The sequence below is a fragment of the Miniopterus natalensis genome, chromosome 8, assembly GCF_054644295.1.
Source record: "Miniopterus natalensis isolate mMinNat1 chromosome 8, mMinNat1.hap1, whole genome shotgun sequence".
NCBI lineage: Eukaryota > Metazoa > Chordata > Mammalia > Chiroptera > Miniopteridae > Miniopterus > Miniopterus natalensis.
In genome coordinates, this window is record NC_142088.1 from 18,914,447 (window position 1) to 18,937,806 (window position 23,360).

At 40.3% G+C, this 23,360-nt stretch overlaps 1 protein-coding gene across 2 annotated transcripts in view; it reads left to right on the forward strand.

Moving 5' to 3' along the window:
* KLF7 (KLF transcription factor 7) overlaps positions 1-23,360 on the forward strand; it is an 85,979-nt gene that overhangs the window by 26,809 nt on the left and 35,810 nt on the right. The window contains exon 2 of one of the 2 annotated variants that reach the window (XM_087819622.1): positions 11,788-12,421. In XM_087819622.1, coding sequence (XP_087675748.1) covers positions 11,788-12,421 — 634 coding nt within the window. The remainder of the gene's footprint in view (positions 1-11,787; positions 12,422-23,360) is intronic. The other variant, XM_016196706.2, reaches the window with a different exon arrangement.

Here is a 23,360-nt window from a genome sequence, read left to right on the forward strand (position 1 = left end):
GAGCCCTTTGACCTAATGAGGTAGACATTTTAAGATAAATTTCATGGTGGAGAGGCCAGCTGACATCTCTTGAATGCCAGGATTGATTAATCAATTGGTCATTTATTCATTCAACGAGTAGGTTTGGAATGCCGTTTCCAGGCACTGGGCTGGGTGCTGGGGATTTATTGGTACATAAGTCTAAGTCTGTCCTCTCCTGGAACTTCCATCCTGCTAGGGAAAGATAGACAATAGCATGCAAGCAAGTAAATAATTCAGATCGCTCCGGAGCTTGTTAAGTACTAAAAAGCAAAGTGAAGTAGAATGATGGAGAATGAAGAGTGCTTAGGCTAGTTTATCTAGACAGATCAAAGAAGGACTCTCTGAACTGATGACAATTAAGCCAAAACTTAATAGACTAAAAGGAAGCAGGTATGCAGTGACCTGGGATCTGCATTCTGGGGTGCAGGAGCAAAGGCAATATGGCTCAGAGAGAGATATGAGCTTGGTTTGCGTGAATGTGTGAGGGCAAAGAATTCAGGAAACGAAGGCCAGAGCGTGGAGAGTCAAATTTGCCATGGCAAGGAACTCAGTGTGATGACAAGTCATTTAAGGATTATCTGCAAAATGCTTGAGCTGGAAGGGGCCTTGCTCAGAGAAGGAAGTAAACTTCCTGCTTGGGTTGAGTAGTTTAGTGAGGAGGGGAGAGGCGGTGTGGGAAAAGGGGCTATTGAACCTGATTCCCAGGCCAGGTTCTTTTCACCAACAAAAAATGAAAGGTGAAAAATAACATCTTGTCCACTTGTCTTTGTTACTTCTCTTCCTGGTGGTTTCTGGAGGCCAGAGGAGGAAAGAGGAAGTGGCAGAAGGGAGGGGATCACTGTCTCAGGTGAAGAAATGGCTTTTACTTCCTACACAGTTATATACTTTCAGAGCTGCCCTATGGCCTTTTATGAACCTAAATGTGCCTCTCAGTTTGGAATACTGGATCTGTACCAGACAGTAAGCATTACATTTTTTAAATGAAAAACATTAAAGAGATAATATCGCTTACAGTTAAATCTTAAATACTGGTGTATCCTATAAGAAATGTTGGCAATAAATGTATATACATTGTTCCTGATGTTTTTTTGGTGAAGAAGGAAGAACTTTTGGTTTTCATCATCCTCTTGGACCCCTCCTCACCAGGATTGTGCTCACTGTTGCTTTTCAATGAGATTGTTTGAAAGTTGCTCCATCCATCCATCCATCCATCCATCCATCCATCCATCCATCCATCCATCCACCCACCCACCCATCCATTTGACAAATGCTTGAGGCAGACCATGAGTCAAGGACAGGTCTAGGTGTCTTTGAAGAGCCCACATTCTGGTGAAATTTACCTTTAGTTGCTGGTGAGGCTGATATCCATGATGAACCAGAGAATTAGTTTCATAGCCTCTTGTTAACTTGGATTAGTGAGTGTCTTAGGCTTTGCAATTGAGACCATGAAGCCCTTATGCAGAGGAAGGTTCATGGACCACCTTCTTCCACGTTCTCCAGCCTCTTTCTTTCACCACCCAATTGGGCAGCAGAACCATATGTTCATTTCTTTGGTCCTGTTCTGAATGAGCTGTTCTCACTTTTCAGTCTTTACTTTTCTACTTCACAGCATTATGGTTCCTTAGAAGTCCAGTCCATTTGCCTGGTAGATGAGAACACTGATCCCAGGGAGGAAAGTCACTCAGCCAGAGTTCCTTGCTTACTTAACCTTTTATATGCAACAACTTTACTTTACTTTGACAATTATTTGTTATTGTTTATTTTCCCTTTCCATGCCCTTCATAAATTTGTTTATATTTATTGTCTTCTTAGATGTGTAATGAAAATTATACTAGTTATGTATTAGCTACAACATACACAGTGATTGTGGCAGGTCCTATTCCAAGCACTTGAACTCTCACACCCTCCTATGTGGCAGGTTATATTATCTCATTTTACAGATAAACAAACTGAGGCACAGAGGTGTTGAGTAACTTGCCCAATAGTGATGCCAGCTAGCAAGTCTTGTAACCTGAGTTTGGCCCCAGGCAGCCTGGCTCCAGGGCCAATACTCTTACCCCTCTCTTCCACCTCCTTGTACACAGGGCCAGTTTTATCTCCTTAGCAGCTCAGTGGCACACCCACGCAGCCATCTTCAATACTTTGGGAAATTCCAGATCCCTCAAATTAAGTAAGTGTATAACCATCCATGTCAGGAAAAGTGGCTTAGGGCTTGGTTTTGGTATTTTTTGGCTGCCATCTTACGCAGTCTGAGGAGTAGGACAAACATTCCTCTTAGCACCCCCGCATTGACTTTCACATTCCACAGTGAAAGTTGAAAACTCTCTGTTTTGAAAATATCTTCTGGGATCACCAGCCACTAAATTGCATTTGCCACCGAGCGCCCCAGTGGGATTTGAACCTGTCGTTCTTGGGAAATTCAAACTTTGAGTGTGTATGTTTGTACATTGTACATGTGTGCAACTGTTCTTTGGGGTAGAAGAAGCAATTATATATGTAAATATATTTTTATGGGGAGTAGGGAGCAGGATATATTAACCCAACTGAGAAGGATATCACATTGTTTCAGAAGGGAGTCAATGAAATGAGTTTGCTTTAAAAAAAAAAAAAATCTCAGTAGCTTGACTCGGGCTGTGCAAGTGATTTAGGAGAGGAAGGGGAGATGATGTAATGGGTTCGGCATGTTCCCATCTTGGCCACTCTGTGCAAAGGGGCCCGGGAGTTCTGGGAGGGTGTGTACAAAGTTAACGGGAGCTGATGGGGGTGAGTAAGAGCAGGTTGTAAAACAGGATTAATCACCCCTTGTCAGACCTTTCCCTGTTACTGTGTTTTCAGTAATTTTGGTTTGAATGAAGGGCTCTCTAGCCAATTAATGTTTGTTTGTTTCCTTTGGCAAGACCTGTTGGGGGAAGGGATGAGATTGGTGAGTTTAAAATTTTTGTTTCGTTTTTGCGTTTTGGAAGAAGAGGCAAGTAATGTGTGTTTGGGTTTTTAATGAAATCTCCCCTGCCCCCCACCCCACCCTCTTAAGAGGCAGGAGGAGGCAAGATATGGCCAGCTGGTGCCTTGGACTGACACAGGTGCAGAGGCTGTGGGGGGTGGGGAGCCAAGAATAATTACAGGTTTCTGAAGCATCAGGCCCTGCCTGATACAAGCACTCCCCGTGAAAAGTGCTCTTTATGGAAAATGAATGGTGAAGCTGAAAAACTGGCAGGGCCATCATTGTTCTTGGGAAGCCATCCCTCCTCGGAGGGGTGGCGTGCTCCCAGGTCCCTGGGCTGTCATGACTTGCTAGGAGAGAGTGCCCTCCTCCCATGGCAAGGACTGATGAACACTCTCATGCACAAGGATGGGTTTATCCTTTAGGAGTGTTTCTTTTACATTTCTTTGTCTTCAACCTCACTTTCAGCCCAGACCTAGGTCTTTGCTCTAGTGTAGGGTGATTTTTCATTGACTCTTAAGGCATGAATTTAATTTTGTCTATGAAAGTGTAATGACCAAAGCAGGGACAGCTAATGAAACTTATTTTCAAGCTATAAAGTAATAAATGGGATTTCCTCCAGTGTGTGTCCAACTAAATAAGGTTTAGTTGGGACATAAGGCAATACCAGACTGCTGGTTCAAGTATGTGAACCAGCTGTACATGAGCAGTGGTATCTCATGGCCACTCAGAAGACTGAATTTCGTTACAGTTCAAGTAACAGGCCAAGTAATAGTGAGTGAGTTGTCTTAAGGGCTGACGGAGGATAGGTGCAGCAATTGTGGGTAAAGGCCAGAGTGAGAGACTTCAAATTGGTATGCTCTGGAAAAGTAACATCTGGAAAAACAACCTTGGACCAAGATCCAAAGACCTCTGGATGCATGGGCCATCTTGTCCCTAGTGGACTTAATTTTAAGGATCGCAGACACTATGAAGGAAGACAACACTTTCCCAAGTTGTTGGAGGAGTGGGGGGAGCCCAGTGTGTTCTTTCAAGGAGTACAAGACCTGGGCCCCATCTCTGCCCAGGTTACATGACTTTAAAACTCACTTTAACATTTAATTCAGATTTGAGTTATTTGGGGGATTTATTTTATACACTGTAACTAAGGAATCCTTGGAAGATGAAGGGGGTTTTTGAGGCCACTTATTTCAAAGACATCACCCTCTTCCCAGACTCTAATCTTGTCTCCTTCTTTCCCTACCTTCCCAAGAAAAATATGTATACAAACAAATATTTTCTATTATGTTGGAATGGTTTGGGGAGGAGAAACTCTGAAGAGACTTTGGTAGAAATTCTTGAACTTTCGTGTTTATTTGGAATTCAGTTAATTTTCACAGCATTATCTCTCAGAATTTACAGATTACTAGAGGGAAATATTTAATTTGGTTCCAGCAGCTGGTTGAAGTGATATACAGTGGAAAGGAGTGCGATCTACCTGGTTCCAGTACCATGGTTATTTTGTGGAGTTCAGCAATTCTGAGAGTGATGTGTAATACTGCTGAACCTTTGGGGTGTGCCATTGATGTTTTGTTTTTAACCTAACAGCTAAAAAATGCAGTAAGAGATTTTCTCTTATCCCATATACTTGCTTACCCACATTTGCTAGACTAAAGTCATTCTCTCCTAACCTTCCACCCTAATCTCTGGCAGTGAAGGTCAAGAAAAAATAAATATTTATTTAAAATTTTTATAGGAATCACTTCCTAGATCTTACAGGGTTGATTGTGGTCACTGGTTCATATATCCTCACTGCCGTGATCAGTGTTAGATTCTCATCTTAAACCTGCTTTGAAATGTTGAAACCTAAGAAGATGGGCAACAAAGTTCAAATGCTTGGTGTCTGAGGTTCTTCCATGGGCTTACTGAGTTACCAGCCATGGTGCTCCTTTCTCCTCCTACAACACCTGACAAAAATGGTACCAAAACTCTCTGGCCATGTACTCTACTTCCTTTCCCATCTTTCAGTTCAGACCTAATTTTAAAAGACTAGAAATGTGTCAGAACCATTACATCATATCATCCTTGGGAGGGAAAATAAATCATACAGTTCCCATAAATACCAGTCTTTGCAGTCCTACAGAGGTTTCCAAGTTGGAGTCAGGGGTCAAAGAAACAAAGATTTTGCTAAAAGTATGACATATAAGCATATTTATAATAAGTTAGAAAAGGATGAGTATTTTAGAAGATTACTTTTAAAAAGAAGCCCAAATTACCTACTACCAGTGGTTTGTGTCGCTTGAAATTTTTACTCTGGGATGTATATGAAGATTTCAAAGCATAAAAGAATAATTAGGCTTTGAGACACTCCCAGGAGAAAGGTAAGAGATTCATCTCCCTGTTTCTGTACTTCAGACTCTCTGGGGACTGTGGCACCATGGTTAATAGCACGTGACAAAACCACACATAATAAATGTCAGGAAGGGGCTCCCATGGGCAGCCAACTGCAGCTCACCTGTGTGTACAATTACCTGGGTGAGCATTCTTTCTGGGAACCCAAGTCCACCCCTTCCTCAGTGGAAAAAGCATCATCAGCATCATCACTGTCATTACCAGGTCAAGGTCTGATCTCAGAAGAAGCATGACTTTGCAAATTTCCATGAAGTGGGAAGCAATCTTTCTCCATAAATTTGCATCTGTGTTTCTTTCTCCAATTTGTTTTCTCTTTGCACTTTTAACTCTTGAATATTTTAGGTGAATGAAATAGGTGAAATAACTTAGGATTAAGCGCACCTGGGTAAAGGCACCTCAAATGACTAATTATTGATTACAAACATAGGTAGCATTTTATTTCAATGACCCTGTATTATCCCAGGGAAAAAAAATAAGCAAAATGTACTTTCTTTTATTTATTTATTTTTTGACTCAATTATACATGATCCAAAGACTTCAAATAATTACTCGTAATGACAGAGTATTGAGTGGTAGCAAAAATATTGGACCAATGACTTTGTCTTCTGTTCAAATGAAAAGACACACATAAAAACTAGAACAGTTTGTGTTCTAAACAGTTAGTTTTAAAGGGATGTCATTGAGGAACCTGGACTAGAGTCTGCCCAAAGCAAACATAGATATAATTACAGTGGTGTTGATAGAATGGGGTTGTGAGGTGATTCCAGCTCATTTTTTCAGAAAGTTCTAACTCTTATAACTCCACACCACTTCAGACACTGAGACAGCTCTGCCGTCCAAGATAACACAGGTACAAGTTTAGCTGTAAATGATTATTTTTATTGTTTGAAAACCCATGTGATATAACTACTATGATCATTGCTTTTAAAAGGAGATCATGATCTTAATAAACCAGACGTACCACCAGTTTATGGATTCTTAGATTCATTTTGGAGATACTGTTCAATTTTCCAGGATTGAGGAGGGGGTGGCTTTCAACACTTGGCAGTCAGCATATTTTCTTAACTCCATTTTTGCTAGGTCAGGCTTCTTGAAAGAAATAGGCTGTATGTTGAACTTTGAATGAAAATGATTAGTGCAAGGGAAGGTGAAAGATTGTGTCAAGCATATGGGCATAACAGAAAGTGAAGAGAGGAAAAACAGGTAAAGGATATCCTGGGGAAATGGCAAAAGTGCTAGAGATGTTTGTAATCCTCACTGGCAAGTTTCTATTAATTTATGATGAGATAAGGACAGGCTGAACGAAAGTCATTTTGTAATCTTGGCATCATCAATTCCCCTATATGACCAAATTTCTTACGTATCTCTTGATCCCGTGAAAGTTAACTATCTCTTGCTAATAGCAAAGAGATTTGGTGAACTTAATTTGTGCTACAAGACGTGGGGTATCCTGTTCTCCCTCAGCGTCTGACTTTGGAACATATCATAGAAGTAGTAGGCATGGCAGTAATAGGTTTGAATTTTTTTTTAAACTGGGTCCTGGATTAGCTCTTTTCTTAAACATATTTTAACAAGTAATAAGGCTATGAACAAAATGGAGAAGGTATTTAAAAAGATTTCAAGTGATCATTTCAAAACTAATTTCATGTATTATATGTTAGGAAATAGGAGAAGAAACCATGCATTTCAAAGTTGAGGTATCAGAAGCCTTCAAAGAGCTCATCTGTGAGTCAGTAAGAAAATCACGTCCCACTGGGCACATTTCCTTCACATTGCTGACTCTAATGGATATTTGAGGGGGTAGAGGTTGAGCCAGTGACTTAAGCCTTTAGACATATTGTTAGGTGAGGCTGAGGGGAGCCTCATTTCTCCAAGATGAGGTACCAGACATACATAATTTGTCATTAAATTGAGATCTGCCAGCTCCAATTTGGAGTGTGCTGTTTACACGGTCACTGGGACAGAGTAAATCTTTGGTTTTGGTGGATGAACAAATATTTGAACTCCGTATCCAAATTTACAATCTGGAGATACTCCTAGTTTGATGTTGGGTGTTTTCTTTTATTCTCTTTCTCTTTTGAAATTATTTAGACTGACAGAAAAGTTGCAAAAATAGTAAATAAAGTTCCCATATACACTTTGCTCGGCCTCACCTAATGTTACATAACTCTAGTACAACCATCAGAACCATGAAATTAACATTAGTACAATACCATTAACTAATCTATGTACCTTATTTGAAATACATATTTTCCCCTACCAACGTCCTTTTTAAAATCCAGGATCCACGCCAGGATTCATTGCATTTAGTTGTCATATCTTTTCAGTCTCCTTCAATCTGTGACAGCTTCTCAGTGTTCCTTTTTCTTCATGACCTTGATACTTTTAAAGAATACTGGCTAGTTATTTTGTAAAAATGCCCCTCAATTTGGATTGGTCTGATGTGTTCTCCTGATTAGATGGAGGTTATGTATTTTTAGCAGGAATGACACAGAATAAGGTTGTGTCCTTGTCAGCCTATCATATCGGGGGTGCATGATATAAATGGGTCTTATTGGTCTTATTACTAGTGCTGCCAACTTTGATCATATGGTTAAGGTGGTACATGCCAGGTTTCTCTACTGTAAAATTATTAATTTTTGTCTTTGTAATTAATATTTTGTTGGGATTAGGCAAACACTTTGAGATTAGGCAAATATCTTGTTTCTCATTATATTTCCATCTACTAATTTTAACATTCATTGGTGATTCTTACCTTTATATAGTCATTATTACTTTGTTGTTTGCCTAATGGAAATTTTTTATTTCCATCATTCCTTCTATGTTTATTAATTGTAATTTTACTGTAACAAGGAGCTGACCCTTCTTTGTTTATTCAATTATTTATATCACTATGGAGTCATAGATATTAATTTTATTCCATGGATTAGACTCTGTTATTGTCATTATTCATTTTTGTTGTTCATATTGTCCAGATTTGGTCACTCAGAGCAACTTCAAGTTGACTCCTGAGTCTCTTTGACATAGCACCATTACTTTATGAGCACTTCCTTACCTTCTGGTACCACAAGATATTCTAGGCTCATCTTTTCTATTCTTTGACCCAACCTTTGAATCAACTATTTCTTCAAGGAGTCCTGGTTTCGTTATTGGATAGCGATATTTAGAAACCAAGATCTCAGTGCCAGATGTATTCACTGCTACTGAGGTGTCTTTGCTTGTAGATTCTTCCCATAGTCAAAGCTAGGCAATATATGTCTGTAGACTCATACATGCATATACACATTTATTTCTGTATACACCTCTGTGTGGGTGTATTAAAATCTATGTGTAAATGATACCTCAGATTCTAATTAAAAATCATAGGCATTTCTTAAGGTAGTTCTTGTAATCATTAAAAAACAACACTGGAGACTAACTTTCTCTTCGCCTTAGAAATAATCTAACATTAAAACCCTCCTCATTCTTAACATTATAATCTCCAACACTCTTGATGAATTTCTGATTGACAGATCTCTATCTAAGCTTTATCTCTAGCAGATATTACAAAAAGTAGATTTCTCAAGACAAAAAATGTTCCACAATGATTTCATAGGGCTATCCAGCACATCCTAATGGGTACCCATGCTTCTGTAATTCTCAGATGGAACAAGAATGCCCTCTGTTAGATTGCAAGTGACAGCCTCTCTTCGGTGGTCCAGATTTTCCCACAGTTTAGTGCAGTTTAGTGATCTTCATACTTAGACTGTTAGCGTGACCATGTGCACCTGGGACTCAAACTAGGGCATACTGGATAGGTTACTTTTTAATCCTCCCAGAAGAATATGTAAATATGTTTAGATTATCTCAATTCCTCAGAACTCTGAATATGAAGAGTTATGAGCTTCCTGACAATCATAGCAATTTTTTAGTGTCTTTCAAATCTTTGAGCTACAAAGTATGTAAGAGGACATGGCATACAAAAGCTCTATCTACAGACAGTTGTGACTGGGGGTGTAAAATAGGACTTGCATGTGAGGCAGGGAACTGCCTCAAGTACTGCTTATAACCTGTAATTCAGCTGATTTTTACCTAGAACATACGTGTGTCTCAGAGGTCTGGTTCTGCCCTTTGGGCAAAGCTAAAGAAGCCCAACAGTTGTGTTCCAGAACACAGGTATTAGTGGTTATTAGGCTAGGATTGCTAGCCTCAGCATGGTCCAGGACAGGGTGTCAGCAAATGATTTTTTTGTAGTGCAGAGTAGATTAGAATGATTAAAGTAGTGGTAAAGTTGATTTTATGTTTGTTTTGTGGACATTATGTACCTGTGGAGTGCCAGACACTGTGCTTGGTGGATGATGGTTTAAGGGAGGTTTCACGAGTGAGATCTTTTAATCCAGAAGTGAATTGACTGGAGCCAAAACTGAGGGTTTTAATACTGGAGAGAAGAAAAGTATTAATTTCCAGCAATGATATGGAGAAAGGAAAGGGAAATTTTTGAGACATAGAATTCAGAAAAGGGGCAAGTGAGGATAATGCAGATTTCTAGACCTGAGACGGTGGTAGTGCTGTTTTCAAATATAAAGTGGTCGGAAGCTACTTGGCAAGGGCTACTTTTTAATTAGTAAGTAAAGTAGAATCAAAGGTACTTTTCCAATAAGCTTTCCTTGATTAATACCTCCACATTATAGAGTGTAGAATTCCTTGCCCATTCATCTCCTAGGAACTTACAACCACACTTTACTATGTTACTTGCTATCACCTTGCTTTGTAAACTCATGCCATTTTTAGTTTGTAATTGTTTATTCTGTTCCTACATCACATGGACCTATTACTGTCTTCTCCTTCTAACACATAGAGAACCTTGCACCTTGCTGTGAACACAGTAGTTGAATGAACACTTGTGACATGAGTGTTGAATGAAGATTGGAACCAGTCATTAGTTTATACTATTAAAAACCAACAGTGAGACCCAAAGGTGATTCATAGCTAAAATTCAGTTTTTCTTACTCAGTAATGCAGAGTTTTACCAAAGGCTGGTTACAGAACCAATCTTTTGAAATGTCACCACAATAAAATCTTTGACAGATACAACACAACTAGGTATATCATTAAAATATATTCTTAACAGAATAAAAGACTAGAATCAGAAGATTGGTTGAAAACATAGAAGCTCTACGGAGGCAGTAAATTAGGAGCTAGTCACATTTAAATTTGCCATCAGTATTTCTTTGTTGAAGTACAGAAGTTAGGACAAATTGAGCTGGTATAAGTTAGCACCATGGTTTTATACAAAATCTGAAAGAGTAGGATTTTTAAGTGAGGAGAGCTTTTATTTATTTATTTATTTATTTATTTATTTATTTATTTATTTATTTATTTAAATATATCTTTATTGATTTCTGAGAGAGGAAGGGAGAGGGAGAGAGAGAGATAGAAACACCAGTGATGAGAGTCATTGATCGGCTGCAGCCTGCAACCCAGGCACTGTGCCCTGACCGGGAATCGAACCCCGATCTCCTGGATCCTAGGTCGATGCTCAACGAGGAGAGCTTTTAGATCAGAAATTTAAATACCCATTTTTTCCACAAAAGTGCTTCCACCATCTTACAAAGACTTATGTACACCACGGATGAAGATTTGTTGAAACTCTGACCTTCTGTTCCTTTTTCTCTATTTCTTTACCGGATGAGAGCTTTATGTTGAAATTGGATTGGGTTTTATCTTTGACAGGTCAAATAGCTATGTTTGAACTTATTGCAATGTTAAACCATTGCAATGGGCACATGCTCCTTGCTACAGAATATGTAGCAATTGTATTTTGAATAACTTACTATAAACAATGGGGGGCAGTTGTCTTGTACATCAAAGGTGTTATAAAGGCATTCTTTTAGAACAATACTCATTCCTGATGGTTGGGGAGTCCACGCCCAAGCCAGGGCTTGATGTTGGCTGCTGTGCCTTAGGTCAGTTTGGGTGGGCATACTTTGTCCTTCAGAGAAAGTTGGAAAATTGGCTTAGTTTTGTGATTTGCTCATGTACTTAAGAAATGAAGTTGCCCTGGGGAGTCTTGTCTTGGTATGAAAACCTTGTTTGATTCCATTGCTTCATGCTTAGATGGGAACTCTTAGGGATACGTGGAACATCCCGCCTGCTGAATTGGATTGTGGGGCAGAAGGTCAATTTAACATTGAATGTTCTCTGGGACCGTGGTGGTGTGAGCTAGCCCTTCCCGGCCTCTAGTTTCCCAGCAGTTCTGGTAGTTGAACTCATATGATGTGGCCTTAGGAACCCTTCAGGAGCGTTCAAGGAGTAAATAACAAGGTCACAGGCCTCAGCAGGAGAATTGCACCTCCCAGCCCTGAGGCCCTGATGGGATGTGCCTTCCTGAGCCCCCCCCCAGCACGCGGCCTCGCTGTTCTCTGCCTCTGATAGCTGTTTCTCCCCCTCTGCAGACATGCCTTGAATTGGAACGCTACCTGCAGACGGAGCCCCGGAGGATCTCGGAGACCTTCGGCGAGGACTTGGACTGCTTCCTGCGCGCCTCGCCGCCCCCCTGCATCGAGGACAGCCTCCGCCGCCTCGACCCCCTGCTGCTCCCGGTGGAGGCGGCCATCTGCGAGAAGAGCTCGGCCGTGGACATTTTGCTCTCTCGGGACAAGTTGCTCTCGGAGACCTGCCTCAGTCTCCAGCCAACCAGCTCTTCTCTAGACAGCTACACAGCCGTCAACCAGGCCCAGCTCAACGCAGTGACCTCATTAACGCCCCCCTCGTCCCCTGAGCTCAGCCGCCATCTGGTCAAAACCTCACAGACCCTCTCAGCCGTGGATGGCACAGTGACGTTGAAACTGGTGGCCAAGAAGGCTGCGCTCAGCTCGGTCAAGGTGGGAGGGGTGGCAACAGCAGCAGCGGCCGTGGCGGCAGCTGGGACAGTTAAGAGTGGACAGAGCGACAGTGAGCAAGGAGGGGTAGGGGCTGAGGCATGCCCCGAAAACAAGAAGAGGGTTCACCGCTGTCAGTTTAACGGGTGCCGGAAAGTTTATACAAAAAGCTCCCACTTAAAGGCCCACCAGAGGACTCACACAGGTAGTGGTACAAGTTGGCCGCACGTGATTTCTTCTTTTTTCCCCTCCTTTAGCCTCCTGGTGGGAAGGGCTTCTCTGTGTTCCAAGAAGTGACATCCTTGCCAACTAGGAGGTGACAGAGAGGCAGGAGGGCCTGGGTGGGGATGCAGATGACTCACTTGTTACCTTAAGATCTCCAGATGCCCTGAGCACGGGACACGGGTTTGTCTCTCCCTGTTTGTGAGACGGGTTCAGAGGCAGGGCCACCCACAGCATAGGATCAGACAGTTCCGAGGATGCCTGAATGGGGGCTCTGGTAGTGTGACTCACGGCCCTCCGTGATACATGCACTTGTCACTTTCTGACACTTCTCATTGTTTCTGAGTGTAGTTCTGCAGTTGTTATCAGCACTGCAATCCGAGGAGGTACATTTGAAAGAATTCAGTTAGACAAGGTAGCCGGGGTGTCCCCATTGCCAGCATCCCTGATTTTTCATCAAAGTCACCAACAGCAGGAGGGTTTCAGAGTTCATTAGATGCGATCATTCTATAATTAATTGGCATCTCCGCTTTTGCATTGTTCTCTGGCGCATGCTTTATGGAGAGATGGCAGAATGGCTTTTTAATGAGCTTGTTACTGAGGAGTTGCTGAAGTGATTACGTTGCTATGTGTGTGGTAGGGGCTGGTGGGGACCGACGGGGACTGTATGTTTTCCTCCGGACTTTTGTAGTGACTCCTAGGAATCATACTGATCTTTGGCGCAACGGGATAATTTGGAAGAGTAGGATTTACAGAGAAAAGGCTGAGATTGGCATTTTCCTTGAAACTGGTCTTTAGTTTTCTGCTTTGAGATGGAAGCTTAGGGCTGGTGTCCCTTCTTGGTCTTAGCATCCTAGGAGCAATTACTGTCACTGGTGGGTTTTAAATGAATCCCTGACAGCGTATTGCCTGTTTGGTTTTTGCCTACTGCTTGCACTGTACAAGCTGAATAGGGAAAATTCCAAAAGTATAAGCAGCAGAATAGGAGTATTGTTAGAGAGAAGTGGGTGATGCTCTAAGCTCGGAGGTATCTGGGGAGAGTTCTTTTTGGTTCACTGCTTGTCTTTCTGGTGCTCTTTGGTGGTTTGCGGACTGTGTCACCAAGGAAATGTTCAGTGCAAAGTTCATTGGCTGGAGGAGCAGAAAACCTGGGTTCTAGTTTTAACTCGCCACTAACTAGCTCTGTGACCTTGACCTTGAGTGTGTCCCTTTACTTCACTGGGCCTCATTGTCCACATCTGTCATATAATCTGGCTCTTAAAGCCCCTTTCAGCTCTACTCTTCTGGAGTCTGTGAAATGCCTTTGTTCAGTACAGAGGAACTTTCCTGAAGTAGGGATGTATAACATGTGACTGGAAGAAATCACCATTTTGAACCACAGCCATTCCCATGGGAGGATGAGGACCCACACTGCTTCCTCACAGCACAGGACTTAGGCATGTACTTCTCTGATTCTGAACTAATTCCCTTGTGGCTTTTGCTTGGTTCATGGGAAGGTCTCCCAACATAATGTTTGAGTCCTGTGGCTCAGGTGCAGAGTCCCGCTCACGGTTACCCATCAGAGTTTGGGTTCAAGTTCTCCACTCCACACACACCAAAACTAATGCTCCCTATTGTCAGCGTTATTTCCTCTGATGTTGTCGTGAAGGCCATTTCTTTCTCAAGTCAATTAGTAAAGTTATGACAAGACATTGCTGTGTTCCAGGCTCCAGTCGTGACTCATCTCCCGCTCCCCACAGGAAACCAGAGAAAGCAGGATGAAGCGAGAATGTTGGGTTTTGTTAGGGATATGGAATTGATGACAATGGACATATTCCTGAATGATTCACATGAAGACAGGCTACGTCCTGCCTAGCATGGTGGCTGGATAGCTCTGGGGAAGCAGAGGTTTCTTTTTAGGGGGAGCCCAGAGCATTTTCTTCCTTTTCTTATCCCTTCTTCCCAGATGTGTTAGGATAGCTTTTTGGAGCGATGTGCTGTTTGGTGCTTTGTTTGGTGCATTGTGTACTCAGTAATTATCAAGGTGGAGCTCATGATGTTCCCCAGCACCTATACTTGCTCTGTACGTGGCGGACTGCAGTGGAAAGACTCCACAGGAGAGTCGCTCAGGGAGGCACCATGCATTAGTGGAAAGGCAGCATTGCGTAATGGGTGAGAGCTGGGCTTTACAGGCAGGTGGACTTGGGTTAGAGCTCTGGCTCTCTGACTCTTTTTAGATCTATGACCTGGATAAGTTATTTATCTTTACCAAGTCTCATCTTCCTCATCTGTAAAATAGGGCAATTGTGTTTACCTCCTAGATTGTTTTGAAGATTAAATGAGAAACTATATGTAAAACACTTGTAAGAGCTTATTGAGCGATAGCACAGGGTTAGTTGTAGTTAGTACTGTTGCTGTTGATTAGTGATGGATTTCATGAAAAGAAAAGAAACAATTTAATGTAAACTAGCAAAAGCCACTTAGCCAAAGTTAAATACCAGCAAAAACAAGAAGCTTTTCTGTCCTCACTCCTGCACTTTCAGGGTGCAGGTGACTATGTTCATGGACACCAGTTGTGGAGGGTGGGACTGGACGTGCAAGCATTGGCCATGGACGTTAACACTAACGTAGACCAGGGCTTTTCTAAGACCACACAGGAAGCCATCACCTTGCACCCTTAGAGCCAAGCATGGAGGGAAGAGTAGGTGCTATGAGAAAGAGAAACGGACAGGAGGGAGGCAGAGGTGGGGATGAAGGATGGGGAGAGGGAGTATGAATTAATTTAGATTAAATGGATGAAAATCAGAAGTATTTATTTGGAATTGGTGTGAATGGGGCACATGGGGAACTGAAAACAAAGGTGATAATTTATGTGGTGTGGATGAACTAAGAATAATGAAAAAAGCATGAAGGATGGAATCAGATTAAGTGCAGACATATCAAGGAAATGGACTAGTAAAAGCTTGAGGGCAAAGGTATATGGTGATGGGAATTCAAGAAGAGTCTGCTGATACAGTGTGTGGACGGAAGAGAGCTACTGACCAAATGTTGAAAGAAAGTTTTAAAAAATGGGTTCTGGTTGGATTTGGGCAAGCTGTTTTAACACAGGGCTCACTTTAATTCAGTGAAAATATTTCCTTATCTTTCAGTTGGGGAAGTGTTTTGGGACAGAAAAAAAAAAAATGAGAAAACCATCCAGGAGAAAGAGGGGAAATACTGGCATTTTGTTCTCTAGAGTTATAGAGAACTTTCTCTTCTATATGTTCATATGTTGAAAAAGAGACAGTTGCAAAAATGAGATAAAATAAAATGTGTGGGTTTCTGTCTGTGCATAAGAAAGAAAAGACTTTGTTGGTAAGGTAAGATTGCTTGCACTGAGGAATTTTTAAAGCGTTACTCATGTAATCTTTATATACATAGAATTTAGAATTTACTGAGCTGGTAAAGGTACGCTTCCCCCCACCCCACACCTTTGGGCTGTTTTTTGAGGATGCTGAAATCCTTTAAACTTTTTGCCTTGGAGGGTGTTAGGCAATGAGATGATTTTTTTTCAGGTAGCAGATGTTCAAGTTGGTAGCTATGGCATGAATACTGGTTAGCCAAGGAGGTGAAGCTATGGGTGGGGGACCCAAGGGGTGGAGTTGGTGGGAGAAGATGAGGCAGGGACTGGGACAAAGGGAGCATTGTGGAGTAGCAGGATCTCAGTGAAAGGGAGCGTATAAAAATGGACATATGGTTTATTCATGGGAAGAGCACTGAGTGCTGGCACGAGTGTAAAAATGTCCTCTAGCAGCCAAGCCACTACAGACCTTTCTCTCCTGCTCTCTTTTCTGGTCTGTGTATAATATATTTCTCTTTCTCAGTAATTCAATGATTATAATCATAATTTTATCCATCTTCTTGGAGTCAGCTAAATAATCCTTTGTATTTTGATGCAGGAGAAACCTTTACTTTCAGTTTTGTAAAAACTGCTCTATTACGCTCATTTTTAGCAAAAATCAGTTTGTTAAAATGTTAGTAGATTCTATGCAAAAAGAAAAAGAATTATTTTTCACATTTCTTCTTGAGCACGTCTGAGATGAAAAAAGCCTGTGATTGAAATGATGCTTTGTGATAAATGAGCAGACTTTTCTAGTATGAAAATTCATATAAAAGCTTGTTCACATTTACACAAGTAAGAAGGAGTCATGTTGGTAAAGTCAGGACAAAGGCCATCAATGAAATCTTTGGGTGTTGGTCACAGAGGAGAGAGAAAAGAGGCCCCGTTCTCACGTGCTATTTGGAGGGCCCTCTCTTCGGACGGGTTGCTTTAGTCTAATCCTTGGGTGGTGATGAGGACCTTCTAGATTTTGCAATGAAAGATGTAAAGGGATGTTTTCAGGTAGAAAGGTAATACAAGTGTGCAATTAGGATTTTAGATCTGCTTTGGGGCAGGTCATAAAGAATCAAGATGTGGTACAATCTCTAAGTTTAATTAAGATTGAGGGAAACAGTTTGTTTTTAAATGAAAAGGTATCTAAAAATATTACAAACAAAAAGATGAGTGTTGTGTTTAAGGGGCAAACAAAGTGCTTATCTTATACATATAATGAAAGTTCTTTAAAGTTGAAATATATTAATTTTACTTATTCAGCAAATATAAAGCACTTGCTGTGCATTTCTTGAAGTCTTCTACAAATAGTAACCCTTTTAGCCCTTGAATTAATAGGTACTATTAATGACATAGGTACTATTTTTATTTCATAAATGAGGAAAATGAGAGGTCAAGAAACTTCTCCAACTTCACATAGCTCCTAGGTGGCCAGTCCAGGATTCTAACGCAACACTGTTGCTCCAGTCTAAGCTCTTTTATGGTAGCTAATGAGGGAAAAAGAAGTCAGGTAGATCGGTTATTTGACTTCTCTACTTCAAACAAAGTGCTTCTCTTGTACATATCTTCAAAAAGAAGTCAAGAAGTCAGGTAGATGGGTTATTTTTTTTTTAATAACCCATTAGTAAGAGGAAATGAGAAACATAGTTTAGATACAAATTGACAGTGAAAACTACTCTAAGTATCTACTAAATAGATAAAAGTTGGAAGGGTTTTTAAAACATAGTGCCTCATCAAGTGACTAAGACCCAGAACAAGGAAATGACAAAGGAGTGGTTTTTCATTTCCAGGCCCATTATTGCTGCTACTATAGCTGCTATTATTGTGGTCATGACTATTAAACCATTTTTTTAACCTTAGGATTAAAGAGACTTTCTTGTTAGAGTCCCAATACACTCATTAAAATAACAAATGTTAACACTCTATACCTGTGAAATAAGAAAGGCAAACATTATCACATATAGGGGAAACTGAGGACCAAAACTATGAAAATATCTTAGCCCAGGTTATACAATGTACCATGGGCAGAATTAAAATGTGACCAATATCTCCTGTCCCTTGGGCTTGCATCCTGTTTAATAGATCATCTTGCTTCTTACTTGCTTTGTTCATTCAGTCATTCCATAAACGGATGTTAAGTTACCATAGGTCAAGCGCTGTGCCTCGGAAGGACAGCAGAGGAGAAAGGAAAGGCAGTTTATAATGGGGGCGCTAAAGGAAGACAGAGCATTAACTGGGGGGGGGGGGGGCTCCTGTCAGTGGTCAGAAGCAGCATGGATGAGTCGGAGATAAAAAGTCGCTTTTTCTCATTCTGGACAGGGTGTTTATTGATGCTGTTCATGTTTTTAAATGATGCTGATGAGATAATACACTAATTTATATAAATAGAAGCCCTAATTCAAGGTCAGGCGTATCAGCAGGACAAAATTAAATACCTCAGTCTAGAACTCCAGGGGGCCCATCGACCACTTTCAACCTCCTTGGTGCTATAGATAAGAATTCTTTGAATTTATACAATAGCAACTGAAATAGGGCAATTTTAAGACATTAAAGGGCCTTTTTAATATTCTGAGACACATGGCTGCTAATGTTTATCCATGTGTTGAGGCAGAAACTCATTAAACCCCTGTTATGGGATGGAAACTAGAATAAGAGTTAACTGTTCAGTTCACAAAGTAAAGAGAGTTTAATAGGGGCATTTGATATCTTGGATTTAGCATATTTAAGAGAAAGAGTTTGTAAAGAAGGAATGTGAATGAGTTGGTAGAAAACAGTCGATGGGAGCATTTTATGATTCAGAAAATCTTTGGGTTTCACCACATGATAATTTAGCAATATGCTAGCCCTTAACAAGTATGGAGATAAATTTAGGTAAATATATATTGGGTAGAATATCTTAAACTCAGCATATACACAGCAAGCATATTTATTTTATCATTATAATATGGTAATAAATGTAGGCTTTGTGAGATGCTTATTCCCGATGTCCTTTTAATGGATAATTAGTAGTCACAAAGTAAATAAACATGTTAAAATAAGAATGGAGAAGAAAATAAGGGCATGAAATTAATACATATTTCATCATACACTATTTATTGAAAACCCACTATATGAGACACTATCCTTTCCCCCATCTCCGAGGACTTTGCTTTTTGATGCAAAAGCCTGAAATACATTTTCACCAAGTCATTATATTTGGAAACTGATCTCAAAAGAGAATAGAGCTTGGATTGGGTGTGGGAGGTAGGAAGGAGGGAAGAGAATAGAGAAATTTCATTTCAGAAAAGGCAGTGGAACTAACAGAATTTTATAAATATGAGGAATTAGAGGTTAAGTCATCTTTCTTTGATAGAGAAGAGAAAAGGAGAGTCATGAGAAGTCTGTACAATTGAAGGAATGACATTGGGAAGGCCAGTGTGAACTTTAAAGAAAACTGTTCCCTTTAATAACTAGATAAAGTACAGAAGCATTTCTATTATAATAAGAATGTTAAAGACCATGATGATCATGGCTATTCTGTACATACTATATTGGGAGGTTTGAGGAAAGTTAAATGGAGCTTTGTAAAGAGTGCAAGCTAAGATGATATAAAAATTAATTGGTAGTAGGCAATATTTTTTTATGTCTCCTGCAGTTGAAACATTAATGGAGTAATTTTGTTTGAATCAGAAAAAAGAGGCACTTAAGAAAATCATGTAAAAATAAAAGCAAAAACAAAAAACAACAACGACCTTTCCTTATAAAACTTTGTAATAATTCCTTTTTTTAATTTATTTTTTAAGAAAGATTTTTTTTTTTTTTTCATTTTTAAAATTGATTTTAGAGAGAAGAAGGGAGGGAGGGAGAGAGAAAGAGAGAGAAACATCAGTGTGTGAGAGAAGCATTGACTGGTTGCCTCCTGCACATGCCCCGACCGGGGAATCAAACCCAAAACTTGGGTATGTGCCCTGACCAGGAATCAAACCCGCCACCTTTTGGTATACTGGATGACGCTCCAACCAACTGAGTCACACCGGCCTGTAATAATTCTTTTTAAAAAATTAGTTAAGCCCGGCCGGGCGTGGCTCAGTGGTTGAGCATTGACCTAGGATCTAGGAGATCGTGGTTCGATTCCAGGCACAAGCCCGGGATGTGGGCTCATCCCCAGTCAGGGGCGCGCAGGAGGCAACCGATCAATGACTCTCATCATTGATGTTTCAATCCTCTCTCCCTCTCCCTTCCTCTCTCTGAAATCAATAAAGATATTTAAAAAAAAAAAAAAATAGTTAAAATATAAGAACAGGTTAAAAAAATTGTAAAATGGTGTATTTTTCTTGGAAAAATATTCAGTTTGAATTTAGTAGAAATTACAGTTAAAGCCTTGAAAATGGATCATGAGAAAATACAGTTTTCATGTAAGTTAGTTCTGATAAGTGATCCAGCCTACCATGGGCGTATGTGTAATGGGACTCAACTCTGCCAGGCTACTCAGGTACCAATGGAGAGATCCTGGCTCTTTCTAACCAGACAACTTCGATTTGTCCCCGCCCTAGTGGAGGTGAAGTGTATAGTCCCGGGCAAACCTGTTTCTGAAATCTGAGTTCCTTCCTTTGCCATGCCCCACCTTACACCTGATGTTTTCCTGCGCTGAGCCCCTTCCTGCCCCTGAAGGCTTCCTTTACCCTCCTTTACATCAGAAATGATCTAGTAGTAATACACAGTGGATTGCACATCCATCAACCAGTATAAAACACTGAAATCTTCCATTATTATTATTTTTCATGTTCACACGTGGGAGACTGTTAATGGAATTTCAGGAATCTGCAAGCAAGTAGGAGACCAGCGGGGGGCGGGGTTGGAAGCTCGAGCAGCGTGCACCGCCTCTGCTCCCATCCTGTCCCCCTTCCGCTACTACATTTTCTTCATTTTCTAAGAGTAACTTCTTTCAACCATTAAAAAAATATATATATTATCATGGCAGTCATTAAGCTAAATGTTAGCAGAAGCAAGACCATTCAAAGTAATCAAAAGTTAGTGACTTTTGAATGTGCTGGTTACTTGGCCAGCTGACGATGGCGTAGCTCCCCATCCTGCACTGTTCGCATGGTCATTCGCCAGGGTCAGGGCCTGACTAGCGTATATAACGGAGGTCCAGCCACTTAAATTATTTAAGAGTGTCTGTGGTCAGAATAAGTTTTTCATGGTCTGTTCTATATTTCTGTTCACCCTATCTTCTCCTTTGTCCTCTGTGTTTATTGACTTGGGGACTGACCCAGGATTGGACCTCATAAGCTTTTAGGGATGGAAGACCAGTGTTTCCCATTACCAGTTCCTGGTCCAGCGTTGCCCCAAACCAGGCCTACTTGGAAGACACCCTTCCTTTTGAACTCTGCATCTTTTCCTTTCTTTCCTTCAAAGGTTAGACCCCCTTTTCATTTTGTTTGCAAAATAAAATGCATTTATAATTTAAAAGTCATTTATTATTATAAACCACTCATCTGGTATAAAACATAACTTAGCGGGTTTTTTGTTGTTGTTTCTACCTTCTGAATGTATCCTCCTTCCATTACTGTAACTGACATTTAATTTGTGGAATTCAGTAAAGTAAAATAGTACTTACTACACATAGTGTTTCTGGGCAAACAATGTAAAATTTTTTTAAATCTCAAGTTTGTTGGGATAGAATAGTTTCAACCATTTCACTAGGTGAGCTCAAGTGGATTAAGAGCCATCAATCCTTTCGTTGTGGACAGGAAGCCAGAAGCCATCCTCAGTTGACAAAGTTCTTTTCCTTCATGGTAGAGTATTGCCCAGTTAGGTGTGTTATGGTGTGTAATGTCTTCCTCTAGAGCCCTTGCTGTTTCTGTATCAAGGAGATTTTGTAAGAAGGACTATAGATTTTTCCAATATTAAAGCCACTGTCAGGTAAGAGAGGTTCTAGGAGTCTCATGTAGAATTATATCACCTGTGCCCTGATAAGTAGGACCCAAGAAAAAGGTCGAGTCTGGTCCATATTCTAGTATGTACAAGAATATCAAAATAAAGTAGGAAATATTTTAGAATAGCTGTGCGGTTGTCCTGTTTAAAAGTTGTCTGTCTTCATTTGCGTGATTTAATGTCACCTCACTGGAATTCATTACTGTGATTAGGAACTTATAACATGGTGTTTGAATCCCCATACTACAGGATATACACACTTTTCACCCGTACTCAACTTCTATTATAGAAAGGAAATTATGATTCTTATTGAATTCTCAGTTGGTCTTGAGCCTATTGAAACTAGTATTTTAAAAAGAGCAACAAAAGGTACATCTTCCTTCTCTGATATAGGTAATAAGACATTTTATGTTCCTAGTGTTCAGCAGAGAGTGTAAAAAAATCAATATGAATAAATTCTAGTACACCAAATTCAGCCTATTTGAAAATGTGGTGAATGGCAAAACAACAGAATGCATTATTAAATATTTTTTGGTTCACCCACATGTAAATATTAGCATGTAAAAAAGGTACCATAGGCTACTTAGAAATTTAGGCAGAAGGCAATTTGTTGGCTTTTTTGTTTTTTTCATTCTTTGTTGTTGTTGTTTAGTGTCTCAAAGCTTACAACTAATCTGAATTTGAAACTAAATACTATCATTACAGAAGATTTTTTTCTGAGTTCTTCCAATTTCTCTGGGGACAAAATAATGGCTGCTTGAAGCAGTGGAGAAACAGTAATTAGGGCAAATAGTAATACTGTGCATGATTGAGGAAAATGTGAGGAAAGGAGAGAGAAAATGCAACAGACAGACTTGTACAGCCTGTTACTAGGAAACCACATCAGCATTAAATACAGTGTGCTAATTGGCTATCCTGTTTCTGCCTGGGTACCAGCCTGGGCCTGCTACACAGCTGTTTCTGCTCTTTCTGGTTGCTAGGTAACTGCATCATTTTTTCCCCCCCTCTCTTTGTATTCTGAAGGCTAATTGGCTACTTCTGCTCCTGGTGTTGCTGCTGGGTACCAGTCTGGGCCTGCTGCTCTGCTGTTTTCCAAAGGGATTTAATGGGAGGAGGGGAGGAAAAAGGGAAAGGAAGATATGCTGGCAATTAATGGAGCATAAGTGCAAATTCTACACAATGTCTGGCACCTGCGTCCCCTCATCCTGCTTTCTCAACTAAATCCTTCAGCTATGAAAACACATTAGAATCTTGAAGTCTTTCTTTTCTCTGCAAGGTTTAAAAGAAACAAAACATTTTAAGACTTATTATTTAAATGATGTGGAATTGGTCTTAAAAAAGAACTCACAAATTATTACACATCTATATTTGATATGGGAGTGATAGAATTTGTGCAAACATTAAAATTACCAACTTACTACAAGGCAGCATTTTTAACATCTTAAGGATAGTGCCACTCTATCTCTTAAATGGACCATAGTCCTTTGTAGCCATTCATCTTGATATCATACAGAGTATAAAGTAAGAAATAAAATGGACTAAAAGTGATTATGGGATTTTCCCCAATGTTTTATTCATTCAGAAGGAGCAAAGGGAAGCTTCTAGGCCCATGACTTTGCATTATAGATTTCATTCCTCTGATGTGCACAGCATGTCTCAA